Source organism: Artibeus jamaicensis, unplaced genomic scaffold, assembly GCF_021234435.1.
Source record: "Artibeus jamaicensis isolate MK-2021 breed Jamaican fruit bat unplaced genomic scaffold, CSHL_Jam_final scaffold_833, whole genome shotgun sequence".
Lineage (NCBI taxonomy): Eukaryota > Metazoa > Chordata > Mammalia > Chiroptera > Phyllostomidae > Artibeus > Artibeus jamaicensis.
This window is the reverse complement of record NW_026522056.1, coordinates 11,866,616-11,881,729: the sequence shown is the minus strand read 5'-3', so window position 1 is coordinate 11,881,729 and position 15,114 is coordinate 11,866,616. Positions and strand designations below refer to the sequence as shown.

General features: G+C 41.5%; 1 protein-coding gene across 4 annotated transcripts in view; it reads right to left on the bottom strand.

The window, feature by feature from the left end:
* FUT10 (fucosyltransferase 10) overlaps positions 1-15,114 on the bottom strand; it is a 60,194-nt gene that overhangs the window by 4,094 nt on the left and 40,986 nt on the right. For all 4 annotated transcript variants that reach the window (XM_037128879.2, XM_053660013.1, XM_037128878.2 and 1 more), the window contains one exon: positions 7,062-7,897. In XM_037128879.2, coding sequence (XP_036984774.2) covers positions 7,062-7,897 — 836 coding nt within the window. The remainder of the gene's footprint in view (positions 1-7,061; positions 7,898-15,114) is intronic.

Sequence of the window (15,114 nt, the reverse complement as noted above, 5' to 3'; positions counted from 1 at the left end):
GTAATAAGTCCACAGAGAAGTAATCAAACAAGAAGACAATTATTAACTAGAGGGAAACAAAATGCTATACAGGCAAAGGAAACAAATGATAATATAAAATAAGGTGCATCTCTGAATAACACTCATAATTACATATACATTGAATATTAAAAAATAGTGCATGAACATGTTATTTAGAAACATTGAGTAAGTACCAAAATAATTAGCTAACTATGGATGTGAGTGCTTCCAGGGAGGGGAAAAAGCAGAAAGTGAAAGACTACACTTATGTTTTTTTTTATTATTTAACTATAGCTATATATAATGTTATATTAGTTCCAGGTGTACAGTATAGCAATTCAACATTCATTATGCCTTACAATGTAATCACACTAGTCTAGCAATCATCCTGTCCTTTGAAAAAGAGCAGAATTGGAAGATTGACACTACCTCATTTCAAGACTTACTATGAAGCTACAGTACTCAAATGCAGATGTATTGACCAATTCGGAAATGATCCATATATATACTGGACAATTGATATTTGAGGAAGAAGCCAAGGTAATTCAATCAGAAAAGAAGGATCTTTCCAACAAATGGTGTGGATATAATTGGGTATTCAAGTAAATAAAGCTCAACTCTTACATCATAAAACATTATAATAAAAATTAACTCCAAGTAGACTATAGAATTAAATGAAAAGTTAAAACTATAAAATCTCAGGAAGAAAACAGAAGCAAATCTTAGTGACCTGGAGTTAAACAAAGATTTGAAACAGATCATAAAAAAGCATACACTATAAAAGAAAACAATGACAAACTGGACTCATCAAAATAAAAACCTGACACTTCAAAAGACAGTGTTAATAAAAAAGATAATATTGAATGTAAACTGTAATGTTAAAATAAAATTAAAAAAAGAAAATCCATAGGCTGAAAGAAAACTTCTGTTAATTACAAAATTGACAAATAACTTGTATTCAAAATACATAAAGAATTCTTACAACTCAAGATTATGAGAACAACTCAGTTCTCAAAAAATGAGCAAAAGATTTAAAGAGACACTTCACCAAAGAAGATATTGATAGCAAATAAACCATTAAAAGATACTCAACATCATTAATTACCACAGAAATGTTCATTAAACCACCATGAGATACCACTATACACCCATCAGAACAGCAAAAACTTAAAAACTGGCCACACCCATTGTTATTGAATGCAACTATCAGACAATGCTGGTGGGAAAGTAAGATGGAACTACTTTGGAAAACGGTTCAGTAGTTTCTCAAAATGTTAAACATACATCTATCACAGGATCTATCCATTCCACTTCCAGGTACTTACAGGGAAAAAATGAAAGACTATATCCTTACAGAGACTTACACATAAATGTTCATAGCAGCTTTATTTGTAGTAGCCAAAAACTGGACATAACCCAGACATCCATCAACAGGTGAATGGCTAAGCAAATTTGGGGGTTTCCAAACTTCGGAATAAAGAGAAATGGATTACAAAAGTGTGTGTCAGCATTGGGAATGAATGTCAACATCGCCATGCAGAGTGAGAGAAGCCAGATACGAAAGAGCACACGTTACATGATTCCGTTCATGTAAACTTCTAGAAAACTGCCTAAGCTTTTGTCAAAAGTGACCAAAAGCAGGTGGGTGCCTGAGGAAAGGGGTGGAGAGAGCCGTGGGGAAACTTTTGAAAGATGACAGAAATGTGTCTTCATCGTTGCAACTGTGGTGATGTCACAGGTATATGCATATGTCATAGCTGATAAAAACTGCATTTAAATAAATGCAGTTGGTTGCACATCAATAGCACCGCAATAAAGCTATTTTTTAAAGTTTACCCTAATTCCATATACTTACATTTCTCTTGATTGCACGCTGTCTCCTATCTTACCTTCTGAGAAGACAGGATCAATGAAAGTTCCTTATCTAACTAAAATTGACTCATGGAAGACTTTCTCCTGCATAAATAAAGCAAACAACACCAAGAATAAGCCTGTCACTGCCTTCTGGTCACCACACCCTGTGTTCCCCTCCCCTTGAACGTAGGTGTCACTTGTTACTTGCTTCTAACCAACAGAATATGGCACAGGTGAGAGGGTGTCTGTAATTACAGGTATGTCATCACATATTTAAGATTGTAGCACTGGTCTCGCTGGAATCTCGGTCCCTGGCTGGCTTTGTTATAAGCAGCCATGCTGGGCCAGCCCACAAGACAACAAACTGTGGGTGGCCCCTCTAAGCTGAGGACAGCCTCGGGCCTACAACTTGCTGGAAACTGAAGCCTCCTCCAATCATACAACGTCCAGAAACTGAATCTGCCAACAGGCGTGTGTGTTCAGAAGCAGATCTGTCTCCAGCTGAGCCCCCAGGTGGAAACCAAGCCTGTCTGGCCTTTTGCAGCCTTCCAGGGCACCCAGCGAAGCCACGACCAGCACCCTGACCCACAGAAACTCTGATACAAGCAGTACTTGTCATTTCAAGCCACCACGTCTGTGCAACTATTGTTTACACAGCACGGGTGACATCCTGGGTTTGTATGTGTGTAAGGGGTAGGGTAGGGGAGTGGAAAATAGACAAAGGCGAAATGCATCTAATATTCTTCTAAGGTTCTCTACATCCAAGTAGAAAGATTTAAACTATTATCAACTGGAAGAGAAAAAAGAATCACAAAGGAAATCAAATGATTTCTTTCAGCTTTTCTTTGGCTGAGAGAGAAAAAAGTAAAGAAATATATACTTAAATAGCTTCCTTTAAGGCATGTCTTATAAAAGTTGTAACAAGTCTTGTAAAACAAATGCGAATGAAAGCAACTGGCCTAATACCCTTTCATTTACTTTCATGGTTGAGTTCCGTCTTCTTTGTCAATGATGAGCACATTAGCATTAGAGAGCTGTGCACGAGTTCATTGGGATGCGAGCAAAGCCTTGTAATCGACTTCCCTGACCATCACGCAGGGAAGAGTGTGGAGGAGGGTCTATGCTGAGTGTTTCTTCAAAGACTCGGGAGAGAAGGACGTTCAATCACACCCGCCTCAGGCGCTCTGGAACTCAGCTGTTTCTGTTCGAAACACAAGAATGTATATACTCTGTATCTCTTAAAAGGCTATTTACCACTGTTGTTAAAAAAGCTATTTACCCAGCGGCCAGGATTTGTGTGGTTCTTTCGGTTTCCTGTGAATATAATTTCCAAACCTGGGCAGGACTGGAACTATACAGCAGGCAAGTCATCACCCTCAGAAGTTGTTGCTGCCTTGACATATTTTGAAAATAAATAATTCGTACAGCACGGGCAATTATATGGTCTACTTCCTCATGTGTTTTTGCAGTAGTACGTGTATTTTGGTTTTTGCTGTTATGTGGCCCCATAAATAAGGCCATAAAGGAAATCATTGGAAATCAGGATGCATTTGCTGAAAAGAATGATGTAATATGAAGCGTTCCAGTTGCTGAACAAGCCACTCGGCTTAAAATAAATGATTTTACAAGTATAAATTTGTTTTAGAAAATCAGATAAAATAATTTAAATTTTATAATAATTAATATTAGGAAAATAATGTTTCCTAATTTTACATTTTCCTAAGCATATACATATTTAGTATATAAAAGTCTTATATAGTATATACTACAATACGTAAAAATAATTCCACACACTGTTTTGATTTATGTTTGATCTGAAATTAATATGCCAGTCAAAATAAACATTTAAATCTTTAACAAAATGGTTTGCCTTTGGAAAATTTATATAAAACATTATGCGTATACAGTAGTCAGACAAGGGACTAACTAGTGGGTGAGAGCCAAGTGCTTTGCGGGAGCTGCCCATTTTCAGAAAGAGTTTTGACTTCCAGTCAAGATGGAGGCACAGGTAAACATGGCTCACCTCCTCACACAACCACATCAAAATTACAACTAAACTACAGAACCACCATCACTCAGAACCGTCAGAAATCGAGTTGAATGGAAGTCTGACAACTATGGAATTAAAGAAACCACATCCAGGCACACTGGTAGGAGGGGCGGAGAAGTGCAGACCTAGAGACATGGAGATGTGGAGATAAGGAGATGGGGAGATGCAGAATGGGCTGGTCCCACATCCACATATGATGAATGAAAATCAAGAGGGATATCCGGAGCAAGGGATCTCAGCCCCAAACCAGGCCCCCAGGCCAGGATTACAGTTCCAGGAAGGCAAGTCCCCATAACTTCTAGCTGTAAAAACCAGCAGGGATTGAGTTGGTGGAAGAATTACTTGATTTCCAAGCAATTCCTCTTAAAGGGCCCACACACAGATTTATTCAGACTCACTCCCTTGGAGTATCAGCTCAGGGTTGCAACTTGAAAGGCACTAGTGGCATATGGGGAGGAACTAAAGTGTCTATATCAGGGCAAGAACTGGGGGACAGCATTCTCCCAGGCAGAACTATAGGCAGAGGCCACTGTCCCTTTTCTGAACCCTCCCCCCACCCAGACCCACAGAGCTGGCAGGTGGGTGCTATATCTGAGACTCCATCAACTTGTCTCACACTCTTTGCCTGGTCCTGGTGATTCCCTGAGGCTCTGCCCCACCTAATACAAGCCTACCCAAGACAGTGGCTTTTCCATATGAATGATTTACTTTAGCTCATGCTTCAGACCTTCCTAAATCCTCTCAAACAAGGAGCAACTAGCCTCAGCAAGTCCCCATCCCCCTGTACCTCTTACTAAGTGGCTGTAGGACCAGCACTAGCAGCAGCTGGCGTTGGTTCACAGCCTAGCCTTACTTGGGTGCCTCCAAACTCAGCACAAGTAGCAGCCATCTGCAGATCAATTTATAGCTTATGCCAAGTGGCCCCAGACAGAACACGGGCAGTAGATGACATTGGCCTGTACCACATGGGAAACACCAGAAGGCTCTAGAACCCTGCTGAAGTAAGTTCTGTTCTGTGAAGTGGGCCCCTACAGAGTTTACCCTCCATGGAGGGCGGAGGTTGGTGGTCAGAGCCAGTCCTTGTAGTGACTTGCCTGAGTAAATCTCTCTCATTGACCTACCAACAGCAATCAAGGCTCACCTACAAGAGAAAGGTATACTCAGCCCACACAGAGGATGCATCTTGAGTACCCAGCTTGACTGATAGGGGAGGCTGTGCCACTGGACCCTACAGGACACCTAGTACATTAGGCCATGATACCAATATAGGGAGTCATAGCAGCTCTACCTAATACACAAGAACAAACACCAGGGGGGCTGCCAAAATGAGGAGACAAAGAAACATGGTCCAAATGAAAGAACAGGTCAAAAAATCCAGAAAACTAAACAAAATAGAGATACGCAATCTATCAGATGCAGAGTTCAAAACGCTAATTATAAGGATGCTCAAGGAACTTAGTGAGGACCTCAACAGCATAAAATATACCCAGTCAGAAATGAAAGATACGCTAGTTGAAATAATAATTTACAGAGAATCGACAGGAGAGTGGATGAAGCCACAAATCAAATCAATGATCTGTAACACAAAGAAGAAAAAAACAACCAATCAGAACAACAAGAAAAAAGAATCCAAAAGAAAATGAAGACATTGTAAGCAATCTCTTAGACAACTTCAAGCATTTCAACATTAGCATCATAGAGGTGCCAGAAGAAAAAGAGAAAGAGCAAGAAATTGGGAATCTATTTGAAAAAATAATGAGAGAAAACCTCCCTAATTTGGTGAAAGAAATAGACATGCACGTCCAGGAAGCATAGAGAATCCCAAGCAAGATGGATGCAAAGAGACCCACACCAAGACACATAATAATTAAAATGCCAAAGGTTAAAGATAAGGAGAGAATCTTAAAAGCAGCAAGAGAAAAGCAGTTAGTTACCTATACGGGAGTTTCCATGAGACTGTCAGCTGATTTCTCAAAAGAAACTTTGCAGGCTAGAAGGTATTGACAAGAACTATTCAAAAGATGAAAAGCAGGGACCTACAGGCAAGATTGCTCTATCCAGCAAAGGTATCATTTAGAACTGAAGAGCAGATAAAGAGCTTCCCAGACAAGAGAAAAATAAAGGAGTTCATCATCAGCAAACCATTATTATGTGAAATGTTAAAGGGACTTATTTAAGCAAAAAAAGATCAAAACGATGAAAAATAAAATGGCAAAAAATACAGACCTATCAACAACTGAATCTAAAAAACAAACTAAGCAAACAAGAAAACAGAGACAGAATCATGGATACAGAGAGTGTTTTGATGGTTACCAGATGGGAGTGGGGTTTGGGGGAATGGGCAAAGAGGTGAGAGGATTAAGAAGTACAAATGGTTAGTTACAGAAAAGCCATAGGGATGAAAAGTACAGTATAGGACATGGAGTAGCCAAAGAACTTACATACATGACTCATGGACATGAACAAAGGTGTGGGGACTGCCTGAGAAAGAGGAGAGTGCTGGGTGGAGGGGAGCAAAGGAGGGAAAATTGGGACAACTGTAATAGCATAATCAATAAAAAATAATAATAAATTTCAATGAAAATCAAAACTAATCGTTCTTTTTCTTTCAATAAATGACTTCATAAAAATTTAGTTATATATAAAGTAGAACCATTTCTGGTACAAGTGAATGAAGTAAGTAAATAAACAAATGTTAAAAGCATCTAGAACTTTGAAGACATTACTAAGAATTGTATAATAATTTAAGAAAAAAGAAGTTTTTCAAGGATTTTCCCCCTCATTACTTGAATATTCTCTATACATTAAAGAGCATGCTGAGAAAGAGCAAGAATCAAAGAAAGAGAGCAGTTAACTGATTGTGTACGTGAGATGAGGCACTAGTGTGAGGGCTTTGGTGGAAACCACAGCGTTGATACAAAAGTTAATGGTTAAAGGATGAGATTCAAAACTGCATTTTTTAAAAAAAATTTTGGCCTTCTTCCCTTTCCTGCAGCTTCCTGACTCACTCACCACCCAGCACCTGCACTGTCCTCCGAAAGAGAAAATAAAAGAGTTTAAGGCCTTCAGGAAGGACAGTGAACTTCATGGCAACCTCAAAGGATGTGGAAAGGCAGACCCCATCAAGATGGCCGCCCTAGCACCTTGATTCACTTACCTTTTCCTGACGCCTAATATTGTCCCACACCTTGTTGCACACCATACACTCAAATGCATCGATGTAGTTGTCTTGATTGACGTCTTGCACTCCCCATGTCCGTTCCCTGAGAGCTGTGACAAGTCGCTGGTTAGAGATCTCACCCTTCAGCTTCCATTCCGTGTAGACCTCGTACAGTCGGTCATCACGGTCCAGTCGTCTGATGTAACCCGCCAGTTCTCTGGGGTGGGAGAATTCCGATACGAGAATAGCACTTCTGTTACTAGGAAGCCAGTCCGTGATGCTGGGGGATCCATAGTACACAGGGACTACCCCCAGTTTCAGGGGTCTCCAGAACTTCTCCGTGATGTAGTCATCACACACTGCATTCTCAAAAGCAAGGATGAACTTGTACTGTGCAATGATCCTATAAAAGCCATCGGCCTCCATGGAGGCTGGGTTTTTCAGCTGCTGAGGGAGATCTTTGTTATGTAAACACTCCCCATAGGAGTCGACCTCAATGTAAGTCATCAGCTCCCGAACATAGCTGTCCCTGTCTGATGGAGGGTCACAGTCTGACTGTACATACACCAGCGGAGCGAGTCTCTTTCGAAGGTTGTTTTTGGACTGCAAAGGGACCAGGTATCGGTGTGACTTCAGGACTTCTATGCCCTCCAAGTATTGGGTAGTTAGGGGCAAGTGGGAATGCCGGCTGAATGTGGCAGTGTAGTTGAACAAAGTGATGACGGGCTGATGAAAGAGCTTATAATTGTTTTTCGGAGATTCTTCATGAAAAAGGGCCCAGTCATGATGGGCTTTCCGAGGCAGGGGTAAGCTGTCTATGTTAAAGTCAGTACCTAGAAGAAGAAAAGAAACTATTAGTGCATCCAAAAGAATTGTGGTGTTTAAGTTTGAGTCCATCTGGTCAGATCAGAACTCAGAGCAGCTTGAGACTATAAATAAAAAGCATGGTTCAGTGTCTGCAAAGGGCCCCACAGGTGGTCATGAAGATTTCACCCCAGAAACTGCTCCGGGGAGATTCGCTAAGGACAGGTTCTGCGTTCTCATGTAACGAAGAGGGAAATGGGAGTGGTGTCTAGCCAGGATCTAAAGGGAGAATTTACCCCACAGCCTCCTACAATTGGCTTTTCCTCCTGCGGGTGTTGTCTGAGAGAGGACACAAGAAATAGACCGTTCTTTAAAAAGAAAAGAGAAAGAAAGCCAAAAAGGGAAAAGCAGTCATCTTGGCAGATTGATTAACTGAGAAAAGGTGAAATCATGCAAAAGTAGCCAGAACAAATATACAGGATAGATTTTTTAATCCAGATGATCGATTTCAACAAAGTGCAGTTCATCAATCTTAGTCGAAGTGGTAGACAAGAAGCTTTTAAAGACAAAGAGCTGATAATAGCACTACGTTACAGACCACTGCAGGATGGACATGAATTAACAAGCATATCAAGAAATAAAGAAGGCATAAAAGGATTATAATTATGAGTGACTCTAGCTTCCAAGGGATTAATTGGGAAGCCCCTGAAACGTGATAACGTGCAGACAGAAGTGACGGATGTGGTAAGCAATTGTGTCCTCACTGCATGGGTGGAGACCCAATCAGCAAGAATTTATTTCCATAACTGAGAAAGAAGGATTAAGATAATATCATAATATATAAGACAGAATTTCTAAAGTGTCCCTGACATGGATGATTGTGTGGCCCCTGCTTTATGTTTTTGAAATGTAAGGAAAGGGTAAAAAAAATCCATCTTCCAGGGCCCACTAGGAAGAAAAGCACCAAATAAATGCTTCCAGTGAAATACAACATATTATCCTAGAATTCATAAAAATTATTTGATACCAGTGCACACTCTCAAATAAACGTATACTCTTTGGTGCCAACAGTACATCAGTGAGAAATCAATTAATCAGGACAGGACTGAAACAATTAAAGGTCAAATAATATTGTGTTAGAAGACATATGAGTGTATACTGAGCGCAAAGAAATTGCTGAAGAAAGTACTGCTGTCTTGATAACAGGCTTTTTTTCTCTCAATCATTAAGAATAAAAGATGAATATCTAAAAATGGTTTTTGTTTACTTGGCATTTGCTATATTTGACCTTTAGCATCCAAAAGAGTCCTCATCCTCACCACTGGGATTTAATGACATGTGAGGTTGGATGGTCAGCAAAGGTTAAGAGAGAAACATGAGGACATGAAAGAGAAGAGAATTGTACGCAATTTGTTACATTGAAGTGGTTACTGCTCAAAAAGGTTCTGGCCTGGTCCTGGCCAGTATGGCTTAGTTGGTTGGAGCAACATCTCTTAAACCAACAAGTCATGGGTTCAATTCCTGGCCCAGGAACAGGCCTGGGTTGCGTGTTTGGTCCCCAGTCACAGCGCATGCAAGATGCAACCGATGTTTCTCTCTCACACTGATGTTTCCCTCTCTGTCTCCCTCCATCCCCTCTCTCTGAAATCAATGAGCAGGTCCTCAGGTGAGGACAAAAAAATTTTTTTAAGTTTCTAGGTTGCTCAAATAGCCAGTGATGAGAACTTGGACCCATAAAACCTGAGTTAGAACATAACATTTCCACCGATGGCACAAGTCAGAGTCAAGGCCGTCTGCCTAGGGGAGCAAAACTACAACCCAATCCCCCAACTCAGAGGTAAGGCTCTAACTGTAAGGTTAGAGACCAGAGGGGATTGAAATGAGGCTGGGTCTGGAAACACCTGGGCAATCTGATACAGACGTCCTGAGTGACTGACTCAAACCCCAATGGCCGTCTGTTACTAACAGTTACGTGGCACCCAGGTGTGCCACGGGAAAGATCCAAAGTGCAGAGCTGGGAAACAGACAAAAAGCCTGCCTCCGATGCTTCAGGTAAGGGAGGGGGCCTGAATTTCGTCTCTGCTTGCCTAGGTCGGTAAAGTACAGGAGAAACTACAAGCGGCTCTGTCTAGACCCACTCGGTTTGTGCTGGTAGTAGGAATCTAACCTGAAACAGCCGCCAGTTATAATGAGCCTCATTCATTATAACTAGGAGATGAAGGCTTACAAGCTCATTATACCTTTAACCACGCTGCTAATGAAACCTTGACGTTGGAAGGATGGAAGAAGAACGTTGAGTCCCTCCCATTTGTAATCTGTGATAGCAAAAAAGCCTGCTGAATCTAAACAAGAAACACTGATTTATATTCACGTACTAAAAAGCAACACAGCTTTTCTATGAGCATGCGGTTCTCGTACATCCATCAGAATTTTGTTTAATTTGTAGGAGCGGGGCTTTATGTCTTTGATAGCAGGGGAATGCCTCTTTAATAGAGAGGAAAGTTAACAGGAACTGACTTTCCAGAAACATGTCCCATTATTTGCAGTCTTTAAAAAAACTTCCCAGTTACACAACACATACACACATATACACTCATTAAAATAGGCTTTCTATAGTCTTACAAACTGAAATCCTCTGGGGAAGGATTTTTTAAGTCATTTTGACTGGTGAATTCCTCCCCTTAAACCTAGAGTTTCAGGTGGCAAGTAGCTCAGGAAACAATACTTAGCTCTCTCTGACTCCAGGAAAATGCCCACTACAATAAGAATCGGAACTCAAGTCTTTAAAGAAATGAAAATCAACTAACTTATGATAAGTCCAAAAAAATGTGACTAATTTGCATCCAACTGGTTTACCAGTCACCTTCACTGGCTCTTACCTTTAACAAATTCAGATTCAGACTTTCTTTTCTCTGGGTTATTTGTGTTTATCGACTACTGACAAATTTATTTCTTCCTTTAAATAACAGCTGACAAATAGACCGTAAGCACTAAAGTGCATTGTAAAGGAAAGTGCCACGGCATACAACTGGAATAAAATTCACGCTGGCAAATGATGCTGGACTGCTGAGTGCGGAGACTGAACTTGACACAGCAGGTGAGCGGAAGGGCACCGATGCCCAATGATGTGTGTTCCTGCGCTCCTTCTCTTCCACGGGATTATATACTCTTCTTCTGTGATTTCAAGACAGGCCCGTAAAAACAGAGGGCAACACATGCTATCAACCCCACTGGGCCAATGAAGTTGGAGTCATTTACCTGGAGCTCAGAACCCCTGGTGGGGACCAGGACTTTCAGACGGACTAGTGGTAAAGGACCTGCTACCATGCTGAGTCTGTTGAATAACTTACCCCTTGGCACTCCCAAGAACACCCACAAAAACAACACCCAGCTTAAACCCGGTCCCTGGGGAAGTCAGCATGCCTTAACCGGGGGAAAAGTGCTCCCACCAAATGGCCTTCAAAGGTAATTTCTGTTTTTAAAAAGAATCTCTACAATAAAACCGTGTCCCATAAAATGTGGTACCACCAAGCAATCCCAATGAGAGGGAACTAACATTTTTGAGAGAAGAAAAAAAAACAGTTTAAGGAGAGCGGCTGCCTCCTTGGTTATCAACTAGCATTGCCATAGTTCATTACTATTTTTAAAGCCATTTCACATGAATTTTCTCAGCTTTTCCTCATAGCCACATCAGATCATTTATTTTCTCTAAAGTTCTGAGGGTTAACTAAACATGTGAAAGAATGATGTCGGTAACTCGGAAAGGCTCCTGTCCCCTCAGGCTAAACTCTAGCCAAGGGCACTAGAGGTCCCTGCCACACACAGGCCCAGGAGGGGCTGTCTCTGACCAGCGCAAAGGGACTACTCCGGCAGGTCACCTCACTCAGAGCACTCCTACCAACCTCCAGACCCACGCTCCTCCCTCTCCGCCCTCTTCATGAGTCCTTTTATCTCCCCCCTAATCAATTCTATGTCCCATAGGCCTCTCTCAATTATACATGGTATAGCCCTCTATCCATTATGCATGTTCAATTAGGCATCTGTCTGTCCTAGCCCTGGGCCTGGAAATTTCTCAAGCCCCCTGACTGAGCCTGTGCTATAGGGCAGTCAATAACTCTGCAGCCTGCTGCCACACAAGGCCGGAAGAAAGAGGACAAATAGAGCCCCACGTACCCTGAGCCTAAACATTTAAAAGCTATAAATCAATTTAACAAGCTATAAATCAATTTAACAAGCTGTTAAATGTTTTATCTTTCCACCTTAACATATATACATCATGATTTTATTTAAAAGTGCACATGGCTCACACCAAATAGGGATAACATAGATTCAAGACTAACACTGTTTTGTGCCATAATTCATAATTTTGGGGGGGGACCTAGTATGGGGAGAAAGGGGGAGAAGGAAGAGGATTCTCCTTCACTTGCCCACTGACCCTCACTTAATCTCTCAAACCTCCCTTTCCACTCACTCAGGACGGCTGCAGGTGAAACACCCATTTTCTTCTCCTCTGGGGATGAGGGTGGATGTTGAGCTCAGTTCTATACTGAAGCTTCTGTCCTCTGTTGCAGTAGCTCAAACAAAATCCAGCTGTTTTTAACAAGTTTCCAGTGCAATACTTTTCATTTACTGTCTGCACCTTTGCGGTCACCCCTGGACAACCTTTAAACCCAGCTGCCCTTAGAAAGATAAACCAGGGATTCACTGGTTCTCTGGAGTGGCCTCCAAACTGGCCTTGGGGCAGGGAATTCTGGGGTTCTGGTACTTGGAGGTAGAGGGCATAGGCCCTGTGGCCACGAGTGGCCATGTGACCATGGCCCATAAACTCCTTCCAGCTGAAGGAAGGCCAAAAGAGACAGACCCTCTTGGCCAAGTCTAAGGGCTCCATTGTTCTAATTCAAGTCGCCACTCATCCTCCCCAAGCATGGTTGGTAACCAGAAGTCATGCTCTCCACTAAACAAGGGCCTGATGTACCTTTTGTGATGCCTTAAACAAAGCACACAAATTCAGCTGTTTTTTTGTGTGTTATGTTCTGTATTAGATAAGGCTAAGACCCTGTAAACAGCATTTCTCAGGATCCCTTGCCAACTGGCCTACCATTAGGCCCCACCGATGGGAGCACTACAGGGAAACTGGAAGGTTGGAGGGGAGAAGGAATATCTTCCTAAAGCCTTCTCATGTAGCAGAGAGAGTCGCAGCTCTGGAGGCTGTGATCATGTAGTGGAGACACAGGTCATTTGGACAGTGCTGACAGCCACTGCGGCAGTGGCAGTGATCAGGAATGCTGGCTCATGGGTTCCTGCTCACCTCCAACAGGGGTACCTTAGAGACATCCTGCACTTGGAGACATCCTGCACTTCGAGTAAAGTGATTTCCCTGAGATGTTTCCTGTTATTCATTTTGCATAACCTTCCACCTCCCCCTTCTGCTCCAACTAGCCCTTCAACCCCTTTGTCATCAATTCCCATGATAAATTTCCACTATTTGAAATACCTAAAATAATTTGTTTTCCTATGAGACTGATGAATACAGAAGCCCATTTCAAAACTTTGGGACTGCCATCTGTTTGCAACTTATTATTCCAAGTTGTGTTGCAACTTTTCTCTTGCTCTTTTGCTCCTCGATTTTTCTAAAAATACTGTTTCATCACAATGAAGTGCTGTTTCATCCCCCTTGTTACCACCATCCCAGGTTCCTATCTTCCCCTCAGAGAATCACCTTTCTGTTTATCTCTCCTAGTCCATCTGGTGAAAATGTGGAAGCAGAAATAATGCAAGTGTCTCCTTTAAGAAGGGAAAATATAAGACTGGAAAGTGAGACTCCCTTTAAGAAAGGAACCATCAAATTATTTGAAACCAATAGCACATTCCTCATTCAGGTACTATGTTATAAACTCCTTCTTTGAGCTGCTAATTAAAATATACGGAATAGTGATGACCCAGGCTGCTTCAAAGAATGATGAGGTAGAGGGGAAGGTCTTCAGAAAAACTGTATCTGACCTCATTTGAAGTTTTACCACAAATTACAAATCCTCTCCACTGTGTTTCTTGACATTTAATGTAGAAAGATAAAGACTTTCTCGTTGCTAAAAGATTCACTACAGAGCCTTTTACCCATTGGAAATGAAAACCTCTAATACAAAAAGATGTTAAATCTTATGAAGCAATGGGCAAAACACCATTGTAGGGGACAGCAATAGTTCGTAAATCACATCTCTTGTTAATCACCTTAGCTGGAGCTAAACTCATAGTGACCTCACTGCGTTTGTTTTAATTTCCTGTCTTGGATTAAATCATTTGTTTCATAAAGCTCAAAGAACTTTCAGTGTTCGAGATAACTATTAAAACTGCTACCTCCCTGCTATAAGCATAACAGCACATTCAAGTTCCCTGACAGCGTCTAAATCCAAACCCAAAGGAAATTCAATTGCTTCGCTGGTATTAATTAGAAAAAGCGAGGATTAGGTGTTGTGAAGACCAAGAAGAAAGGAGCAGCAGCAACAGTTTGCAATGCAGCCTAAAGCACTCCCCTCCCCCAAAGGCCCAGGAGCTGATGCCACCAAGGGCCTTGGGCCTTCGCCAAGCCACACTTCAGAGCCCTAGAACACTGAACTCTGGCATAAAACTTTCATGGCCAAGCTCTATAACCCTGGGTTAGGGTTTGTGATCTCTCTCAAGGCACGTGAAGAATTTATTCTTCGTTTTCAAAGGCTGCCTTAGGATGTTTCCCATCTCGAGTTCTGATTCTCTCCATTGCAGCTAACACACCAGGACACAGGAGACACGGCCACGAACACTGAGAAGCACAGCTACTGCTACAAAGCAAGTCTTTAATAGACCTGCTACTGGGAAGCATTAAGCTGGGAACTCTGGGACTTTAAACATGAACAAAATAGCCCCAGGGATCTAATGATTGCGAATGTCAATGTTAAACCATCAGCTGAAGTTCAAAGTGGAATAACACAAATACAATTAGCCATGGCAGGAGAAAAGAAGGAATCATTATTTCTGACTGGTCAAAGAGTATGGGGCTGAATTTCTGATGAGTACATAGAAAAACCAAGCAATTAAAGAAAATAAATATGACCCAATTATTAACTCTAGGCAAACAAAAAAAGTAATCAGTGTACTATCTGTTTCATCTGTGAATGTCATTTGCATAATTATAATAATGTACAGTAAATATTGATCTATCAAATATGGTGATACAAGTGCAAGGTGGAAGTACAGGAGGGTGAGTGTGTGT